We start from the raw sequence: 10,939 nt of genomic DNA, 5'->3' as shown, positions 1-10,939 counted from the left end.
TATATATATATATGTTTACACATTTAAATAAAGTTGGACCAAATGCCTAGTATCTAAGCTTCTCTCTGTTTTTGTCTCGTGCAGATTTGTCGTGGCTGAACTGGTGCGTAACCGGCTCGTGCCTCTTCAGCCTCGTCACCGTCCTCTTCTTCAGGGAGTCCTACGACCGTCTCTACCTGGACGTCTTTGTCTCCGTGTGACACTGATTAAGAAAAGGTCGAGGCCACTTAAATACCCGCTCTTGCACAGTGAAGAGGACTAAAGGGACATGAAGAGCAAGTTGGGAAGCTTATGCTCTTTGTAAGCTGTAATGTTTTAGGACATAAATGTGTATATATGTGGTGAGGGTGATATCTGACCATAGGGAACCATCTCTGTTTACACCTTAGAAGTAGTTAACTCGAGGTTCTATGATGGTTGACCTGTTTTTAATGGTTCCTCTGTTTGTACGTCAGTTAAAATCCTGTGAATGATTTCTCCCTCTGAGGTAGACCCGCATAGATGAACCGTTTGCTGTTTACATGTAGTTTAATATAGAAAGGCACTTCCCTGGAAGCTTCCACGTGTCTCATCTCTAAAGTAACCGGACTCTGCTTCAAGTTTACCAAAGGGACGTCAAACTGAATCCAATTTTAACACAAAGCACCTGTCCTTCACAAAGAGGTAAGGGACAATGATGGACTAGTTTCCTCAGCCAATGAGCTGGCCCAGCTGTCTGGAGCTATCAACTTTGACGGCCCGTCTGGCCCTACAGCGTTAAGCGACCTGTGATATCGCCTGTCACTAAAAGGCAGCCTCTTGCATTGTGTTTTATCACCCTATTAAAATTAATATTATGCAAAAAAAGATCCATCAGATAAGGACTGGATGCCAGCCAAAGACGTGAACTGTGACCGGACACACCTGCGCTTTCAGTTGGATGAAATCTTGGTGGTTTTATTCAGCACCATTTAGGACTAATTATCTGTGAAATTTCATTTTAATTGAACATTAATTTTTTTGTACAGTTTTTTGTTTTATTATTCACATTTGTTGCTAAAGAGGTGTTCTGGTATTTATTGAAAATAAGATGCTTCGACACTAACAAGCTAACAACCACAAACAAGACATTTGATGTTAGATTTTTTTTTTTATATATATATATATACTAACGTGTGAACATTTGGTTCCATCCTCCTCTTTCAAAGCACCAGCAGCTTCCTTTGCAACAACTAATAGGTTCATAGAAAAAGGAGGCAAAGCAGATTTTCTTATGGACTTCTAACAAAAAGCATCTCCGGATCAATAAAGCAGATCTCCACTGCAGAGGAAATGAGAAGTTATAGTTTTTTGGGTTTTTCTCCAGTAGCTGCAGGAAGCATTATTTTTATGTTTTCCCTCTGGAGATAAAGAGAGGCGTGTAATTTATCCCTGGTGCTGTTTTTTTTATTTTTCCTCTCTCGTCTTGTAAAGAAAAGGTTCTCTTTTACCCACAAATGTGTTGCCTTAACAACCCAGTACCCCCCTCCCCATCCCATCGTCCACGCTGTGAATATTTTATCTCTGGACTATGTCAGCGGTCATCTTCTGCTTCTGTTACTACACCTAAGTTACACTGTGGAGTGTCCTGGGTTTCCTTATCACTTTGAGTTTTGTGGGATAAAACAAACTGCTTTCACAAATGTCTGGCACCTTAATAAAAGGATCCTTTTACAAAATAGAGCACATCTTCTGTTCTTATTGTGAAAAAGAAAGATAACGAGGGCTGATGAAAAAGTATTTATGTCTGAATCGCTTTTAGAAATATTCACAACCCCTGATTTTTGTCACATTATAGGCAGAAACTTAAGTTTGATTGTATAAGGACGGTTGTGCTTTGTATGAAACATGATTGGCAGTTTTAAAATTCCATTTTTTTTTATCCTCCAATATGATCCAGTCACAGCAGCTACCTTTAGAATACATTGAATTTGTAAAATTCGACATGTGTGTGATTTTATCTCGTACATAAATCCCGTTGGTCTCTAAAGTGCACATATATTAATGTGACGGCATTGGTGAAACAAAAAGCATAATGAGCCCTGAGGAACACTGCAGTAAATAAATTTATGGAGGGGTTAGGTTGCAAAATAACTTCTTAAGCTTCAAACTGCTTCCAGATTCCAAACAAAGAAAAATTACAGACAACTATGGACCTATTGGGAAATAACTTTTGGTTAAAGAAGCAATGAAGAGATGCATACTAACTCTGTTGGAGCTGAGGGGAAGAATTTGTCAGAAGAGCTGATTATTCATGCAGTGCATAAATCTGGACTTCACGGATGAAAAGTCAGATGCGTTGTGTTGGAGAAACGACCCGCCGTAACACGCCATCCCCACATGAAGACCGGTGGCTGCAGCAGCATGTTATGGGAAACATATAGTCAGAATGTGTAATAAATACTCACATGAGTAGTTTTATTTAAAACGCACACATGAAAACTACTCTCCATGTGCATTTTAAATCATTTAATAACATGGGCAGACTATATATCACAGGCATGAGTGCATGCTGCTCCTCTGCTCTTGTGACTTGCTTTGTATGCACCGAAAAAGGCAGATGAGCTGAGAAAAGGGGCATGTTCCCATGCTTGTAACACAGACGTGCACAGATAGACACTAGTTGGTGCTAGAGAACCTGTCTTTTTCCCCTCTTGAAAAAAAAAAATAGCCCTCTTGAAATTGTGTTTTTTAATATTTAGTCTTTGGCCCAAAATACCATTTATGAATTTAAAGGCCTATTAAACCTAGAGTCTAGATTTTTGTAATTTTTCTCCACGAGATGTGTAGCACAATCTCAATATAGCTTTGTCCTATGAAGGGCCTGCTAAATGTCCAGGTAACCAAACAATATATATAATATACCTCCATCTTTAATGGCCTCTACCAGGCGGCAAGGAGCAGCTACAAATGCAACTCTTTGATTGAATAAGAAAAAAATTCTAATTCAAAGCATCTCATAGATGTAATAACTGATTTATTTGCTGTTTTTACAGCAAATCTATTTGACTCATGTCTTTTTATGACAACTATTCAACACGTTTCCTTTTGTCTGTTAAACATTTCATATAAAACCAAACATAAGACACATTACAACAAAACATTTAACTACCTTTTCAAACTCTGACTTGCATTTTGCTGAATTTGGTTGACCAGGCAGTAAAAGGGTTAATAATAAAATGTTTAACCTTAAAATAAGATGATTACATATCATGCATTTGAAATAAGATAATTTAGTTTTTTTTCTGCTCATATTTTAAATGTAAATCTTAGTTCATCTGCCAATTGTCATATATACCCACTCAAATCAGGAGAAAATAAACTTAAAGATGTTCTGGAATCATGGGCTTTGTATTAGAGGGCTCTATTTCTATGTACCTTGGAAAACTACTTGAGCAAGTGACACATTTAAGTGACCAACCTGCTGGCTAAACTGAATCTAACCTGATTTAAAACATTTATAAATTACTGCATGTTGTCCAACGACAGTATCTAACTTCACTTGCGCCGCTTCTCCTGTTAATATGGTACAGCCGTCCAGAGCACCGGGACCAGGCTGCACATGATACCAATTAGCCAATGAGCTCAGTCAGTCAGGGTTGCTGCTGCAAGTTACTTTTAGACACAACAGGCAAACCTTTGGCAAGCCGGGTGATGGGAATGAAGGAGAATACAAAGAGAAAAAGAGAAGTGTGGACTGCTGGAAGAACTGAGGTGAACTGGTGAAAGAAAAGTGAAATGGCGTGCTCAAAGGTGACCCTGCACATTTTGATTATGTGTGGCTCAACCTGCTGCTGTGAAGCAGGATTCTCCACCATGAACATAATCAAAAATAAACATGGATCCAGGCTCAAAATGAGCACCTTGATATGTGCTTTAGAATGGCTTAGTCACCATTTAAACCCAGCTTTAAAAGCCTTGTAGGTCAGCAACAAACAAACGGTTAGTTCAGGTGTTTTATAAAATATGTGAATCAGGGAATTGTCTATATACCAAACTGAAAGATTGCTGTTCTCTACTTCAAAAAACACTTTAGATTTTGAAATGGAACAATTTTTTTTTTTTTTTTTTTTTTTTAATTTAAAAAAATGTAATGTATAACCTGGATGCATAAAAGCCTGAATTTTATTTCAGTGTTAAATTCTGTTTGAACAGATTATAATTAAAAATGTCTCCAGACCTTTAGTGGTTGGTTTTCTTTATTTGGACCCCGCTGATTTTTTAATTGGTTACACCTGCTTTATATTATACGCTCTTGGAGCCAAATAAAAATGCCTGCCACACTTTTCAGATTTATTTAACTTTGCTTTACAACTGTGATGTAAAATGTGTTGGTCTGTTGCATGAAATCATGTAAAAAAAAAATAATAATACAGCGGCGTTTGTGTTTCTAATGTGATAAAACATGAAAAGGTTTGAGCGGTGTGAAAACTCTGCAAGAATACCTGCATCTTTTTTTCTCTTTATCTGAAGTTTTATTTAAAGCTTTCTTCCATTATTATCAGCCTATTATTTGCTTCCTTTAAAACTATATCTTTTATGATTACTTCCTTTTCAACTAAACAGCGAGCGTATTTAAGAGTTTGGAAATTGCTTTTGCTCTGTTGTTATTCATTATATGAGTTCTCTTTGTTGCTTTCCCCCCACATTGTGTGCTGCTGTGAATAAAATACCACATTCAGCTGGAAATTCATATTTTTTTACGCACTTTCACATCCACATCCAATTGACTGCAGTTAAATCAACCAATCAATTCCAGCTAATGGGTCACTTAGGAGCAGCTATGCATAATACTCCTCTATGCCCACGTCTGCTGAAGCTCTACCATAGGCTAATTTCGATTTAATTCACCATGTCATTGCTACTCTATAAAGTTGCCTGCGATTTTGAAAGAAAATCGAATGGAACAGAGGCAGAAATGTTTTTTTTGCTTTTACTTTTTGGCACGGTTCAATCTATTCATCAGAACCTGCCTGGCTGGAAAATGAGTATGTTTTTTTGACCTCGGCCTCTGGTTTCTATTTTCCATTAGAAATCTGATGACATCAGCATTGCTCGCTGAGGCTTGGCGGCGCTCAGCAGGAGCGTCGGTGACATCCGTTAACTGATTGCACAAGCTGAGGAGATCTAACCATGACTAATGTTCTAAAACCTGATGTTTCAGTGAGGAACTGGCACCAACTTTACTTCCTGTGTGTTGTATCGGTGTGAATAATGGCCATGCTGAATGCAAGTAAAAACACGAGATTGTCAAAGATTATGAGAGATGATCTATAAATACTAAAGAACGTTACTTATTGGTGGGATAGTTTATAGCTTTTTTTCAACATATTTGATGTTTTAGTTGGAGCACTTTAACATCATTCTCGATGAGGCCTAAATTTCCAGCGGCTTAAGAGAAGATATATCTTGAATATTTTCACACTTTATCACATTACAATCTCAAAATATTTTAAATACTTTTAAATTATCTTAGTTTTTAATGTGATAAACCAACAGAAAATTGATCATGATCATAAAGTAGAATCAAAACGTTTTTTTCCCTAGGTTTTCTTTTCCCAATGTATGACATCCCTAAATAGATAAAAATTTAACTTCTTCGACTGTTTTGCTAGTCAGTTAATCTGTTAATTCTCTTTTCAATTAATAATCCATTGGCAAAAAGCTCCTTTTAAAAGATTTAACAAAGAAATCAAGTCAAGTGAAGCTAAACTGCCTTTTAAGGACACTGGATTGAGCAAATTAATAAACAAAAAAAATAGTTTTTTATCTTGACAGCAAAATTATTATTTTTTTTATTACTGCTGTTAGAATAAAGTTTATTATCAGACTTTACAACCCAATATTATCTCAACTTCCTCAAAGCTTCAACTAGAGTCTGAAGGCGTGGAGAGATGATTTATCAGTAGATCTGTGAAAAGGAAGATGGGCAGGAAGTTTCTGCTGTGACTCATACTACATCTATCATCATGCACCTGGAAATAATACACTTTCTATTGACTGATTGATTGACTTTATTGATCTCACAGTAGTCCAATAGTCCAAAGGTGTCATGATTGCAGACCTGGTAGCTGATCTAATCATAATTATCATTGATCTTATTCACCTGCTCCCACTGATTTATATACGGTTCAGCCCAGCTATTGGGGCAAGATCGTTAGTTATCCATGTTTCTCTGTTGTTTAGTTAGTTGCTGTTTAGTCCGTTGTTGATTGTTCCATCCCCGGAGGCCAGTGGATTGAGAGAGTTTGGTGTTTGTCTCCTGATTGTGTCCTAACTCTTCTCTGCTAAACCCTCGGGGTTTTGGCTCAGAGTGCAGGGGAAAGCCAGTTTTAACTCCTGTGATCCTTGCTCCTAGGAGGAGTGCAGTTTAAAGTTCTGCAGTTATCCTGGTAACATGTCTTGTCGTTGTCCCTTTCAACCACCCGCCTCCATTTGAGTGTGTCTGTCTGAGCTCGCTGCTGGACTCATAGAAATCAGAACTATACTGCCTGAATTAGAGGTGGGCTGATTGATCCTAGGATCAACACTATCGATACCATTGCTGGTATTGATATTGAACAATACTTGTTTAACAAGATCAATCCTTTTTATTCGCTCCCACATCTACTAACTGCTGCAGGTTCACCACTCTCCTCATCTGTATTGCTCTTCCCCGCTCACTTTTCGTCGCCGGCTCAGCACGCAGGCTCAGCCAGGCCTGCCCACTCAGCTCTCTCCGCTACTCTGTTTAAAAACGGAGAGGAGACAAAACTTCGCTCATTGTCCCGTTTCAGACCTCCAGAGAATATCCAAGTAGATAAGAGTGATCACCTGCAGAAGCCCTTCATATTAAAGGTATAGTGAATGATTTTCATGAATTTGTGAAAAGACCCGTCCTCTCAACTTTAAAAGAAATGCACATGCACAACCATGTACCCGCTCCCGATAGGGAACACCTATTAAACACGTGAGAGCGTGCACGGGCCCATTTCTCCTCGTGCATGCTCTTTTGAAAACTTGCTGTTTGCATCGGTCATACGAGCTTACTTTCCAAAAGTAGATTAGCAATTTTTCCAGTATATCAGACTCACCACCTGTATTAGTACCATTTATTTTCATGATCCACCCAGAAAAGAACATTCTCTGCTACAGTATACCTTTAGCTTTCATAGTAGATTTTATATGTCATATGTTACTAGAGCCAACTCAGAAAGTGTAATTAAAATCTTGAAAGAACCCAGAACATTTATCCCATTAAAATGTGTTATCTAAGTGGTCTAACATTAGCTAATCCTTTATTTATCCCACAATGTGGAACTTTATAGAATTAAAGAAACAGGAAACCGCACAAAATACAAACAAAATTAGATGAGGATTGAAAGATATAAGTGGTGGATTAGGAAAAAACACTAACATTACATTATCAACACTATTATTATTCATTTGTAATAATGAAATAAAAATCACATAAACCCTGAAAGGTCAACAGTTCCATGATACATCAAGCTTTAATGTTATGGTATCGGTATCGTATCGATATCGGCGGTACTGACCTTGTATTTACTTAGTATCGTATCGATTAAAAATTCCCAGTATCGCCCACCGCTAGCCTGAACCCTCTGTGGATTGCTGGAACCCTGTATCTGTCCGTTTCTGTTTGGATTGGAACCCCTGGTCGGACTACGGACTCCTTGATCTCAGAACGGTCCTGTTTCCCTGACCTGGATCAGTCCCCTGCCTGCTCAAAGGGTACTGCATCGAGGACACACTGGACGGCTCAGTGCCACATCTGGTTGACTTATGTTCTTTGGGTGATCCAGCGTTTGATGAGAGGATGGACTCAACTGTTACACCAGGTAAGTGACTCACACGAATAATCGTCTTCTGTGAGATTATTGGGGTCACTAACCTGTGTTTCTCCCTGAACCAGAGTACCAGTGATGGGTTCTGTATATATATATATATATATATATATATATATATATAACAGCTAAAGTCTTATATGGTTAATGTGAGTGTATTAAACACCATAATCATATATTAATATCTGTTAGAGATATACCAAAGGAACTTTAGTGCAGACTGTTGTAATGTAAGGTACTAGTGGAATTTTGGGAATTTTATTGAGAAGATGATTTCCAACAGTTTAGAAGTAGACACTTGGTTATTTCTGTTTGGCCTTTTCCCAAAGAGATATAATAATACTACTTATGAACAGACATTTATGGATCGAAGTTTGCTCCATGATAAAAGATTAACTTCTTCGTCCTGGAAAAAATTCCTGCAGACCAACCATGGTCTTCCGCTGTAAAACAAAGACATTCATCCTAAACGGCGAAATGGACAAATTTGAAAATATGTGCCAACCTTTTTATTTCAGTTGTTAAAAATATGTAGTTAGAAAAGGTCTAAGGCTGCTTGAATTTTAAAGAGATTATCGGAGCACATGTTCTATGTTCTATGTGATCTTTCTTTGAGCTGCATAAAACATCTGCTTTGGACGTTTTCTCTATTGTAAAAGCAAAATAAATGGAAAAAAGAAAAACATTCTGATCAAAAAACAGGAATATTTCTTAAAATAAGTGTATTTGCCCAGAGGTAAAATGATCTGGAATCAGTGTTCTTCCCTTTAAAAGAAGATAATTAGACATAATGCACTTAATAATAAGATAATGGGGTTCTTTCTTTTCTTATTCGAAATAGAACATTTCTTCCTCTATTAGCAAACTATCTTACTTGTCTGCCCTAATTAGGGCAGATTTGTCTCTTATATTTGATTTTTTGCAGTTTGTTAAAGAAGTTGATCATCAGTCTGACCTTGAGCTGTTCAGCAGAAAAACATTGACTTTATGTGCAAATCATAAAGACAGCCATTAACAGTACGATTTCTTGATTCTATATATTACTGACTTAGCCAGGATAAACACAAATGTTCCACCCATCCCTTTGAGATATTATGTCAGAAACAAAAATTCATTTTCCTTCCATTTACAACTATATAACTTTGGGTTATTTCATCTAATAAAAACACAGATAACATACAATAATGATGTGAATACATTTGCAAAGCACCGTATTTATCTCCTTTCTTTGGCAGCAGAGGAACATTTACACATCATCCTGAGGCAGCCGGAGCAGAATCTCTCAGAGGACGGCAGCTTTCCAATGAAACGCTGCTCTTCTCTTTAAGTATGAATCTCCAGGAACATGCTCGGCCCGCAGGCATGACCTCACCATTTTTACAAGCACCCATGACGTCTCTGCATGAAGCTCCCCCTCCCCAGGCAGCCCAGCTGGGGATGAGCTCATGCTCTGTTTCTGGTGAGAACAAGGGTCTCTGGGGGGGTGAGGCTGTATTCAGCAATCCCATATAGCATCATTTATGTGCGTGTGAGAGAAAGCTTATGGAGGTTATTATCATTGTGCTAATTTTCTTTGACCTGGAGCAAGATTTCAGTTATGGATTCAGAAAAGAGAGAAAACTTAACGAGTAGGATAACGTCTGGATGGTTTAAGGCTGGGTGTAACCTCTCAAAGCACGGCCTGATGGGGTGTAAAACAAACTGAGCCTTTTACACTCTTCTGCATTCATCACACCAGTGAAAAATACAAGATTTGCTGTGGCTCTTCTGTTTATTGATGTTGGATTAATAACATTTCAAGTTTTTCCTCTTCCAGCATCATTCCTCTGTGCTTTCTGAGGTACTTTCACAGAACCAAAATCTTTAAATTAGAATGAAGAAAAGATAAACCATCAATAGTTCTAATCATTCTCTTCTGTCAAGACTAAGTTTATATATCTTCTGCATGTCCATCGAACGATCCCAAGGTAAGGTTGTTGAGTTGCTTCCGGTTGTCCTCAGCCAAACACTTGGAGCTATTTATGATATTAAATGTTTTTTTCTGTGTAACTCTTCAATGACGTTAGAGTGTTTTCAATATCCAGGTAGAAATCAATGCTGTATTATCAAAGCTGACCCTGGAGGTTTTAATTTCATAAATGCAAAATGGATTTTTTGAGCTAAATCTTGTAAGAGGGCAGCAAAGTCTGCTCATGTTATACCATCTTTTTATTTATTCCATCCCTTTAATGAAGGGGAAGGAAACATGATTAAATAGCAGCACCTCGGAGTAATCAAAGGCTGAACCCATCAGACAAACAAACAAGTCGTCTCATTCAGAAGGAGCTTCTCTTCATAGCATAAATACGGGCCCACAACCTCTTAGGGGCCCCATCATCCATCCATCCATCCATCTTTTCTATCCATCTATTCATCTATCCATCTTTCTGTGAGAGACCGAGCCAGCCAAGCATGAGAACACAGTGGTGATTGTCAAAAAAACTGTTTTTTATTTCCCCCAAAGTAACAATAATCCAAACAAAAATGTCAGGGCCCTTAAAAGAGGTCAAATGAAGAGACTAACTAAGGGCAAAAAATATCAAGTTCAAAAATATGAAACCTCAAACTAACTGAACAAACAAAAAACTGGCCTGACACACAGCAAACAAAGGGGACTTAAATACTGGCTGATCAGACCAGACTGACACACTGAGGAAGAGGTAGGGAGAACATCTACACCAATTTAACAAAAAATAACTAAACAATTAGCTTAAGGGTTAAACTTAAATGACAATCATTAAACATAATGAGCAAATCACAAAAGGAAGAAGAAATGATGCAACATATTTAAAATGTTGAGTCCATGGTCTTCCCCCATAGTGGAACTCCAGATGGTACCACCCAATCAGTCCATGATCATGTCAGCCACATTCTTCCAGTTGATTGCACTCCCACAACACCAGAAAAGAAAGCAGAAAATATATTAAGCATTTGACAAAATTAAATAATTAAAAGTTAACTAAATGTGCGCGCTACAATTGGAACCAGTCTTCAATATTGTCAAAATAAACAAACCAATATATTTATGCTGGTAAAAG

At 37.7% G+C, this 10,939-nt stretch overlaps 1 protein-coding gene across 1 annotated transcript in view; it reads left to right on the top strand.

Moving 5' to 3' along the window:
- dirc2 (disrupted in renal carcinoma 2) overlaps positions 1–2,682 on the top strand; it is an 84,879-nt gene extending 82,197 nt beyond the window's left edge. Inside the window, exon 9 of the mRNA XM_015392191.1 lies at positions 85–2,682. Coding sequence (XP_015247677.1) covers positions 85–200 — 116 coding nt within the window. The 3' untranslated portion in view covers positions 201–2,682. The remainder of the gene's footprint in view (positions 1–84) is intronic.
- The last annotated feature ends 8,257 nt before the right edge of the window (positions 2,683–10,939 follow it).

Source organism: Cyprinodon variegatus, unplaced genomic scaffold (assembly GCF_000732505.1).
Source record: "Cyprinodon variegatus isolate N-32 unplaced genomic scaffold, C_variegatus-1.0 Scaffold578, whole genome shotgun sequence".
Lineage (NCBI taxonomy): Eukaryota > Metazoa > Chordata > Actinopteri > Cyprinodontiformes > Cyprinodontidae > Cyprinodon > Cyprinodon variegatus.
Note: the sequence above shows the minus strand (reverse complement) of the source record. Positions and strands in the feature narration are given on the sequence as shown.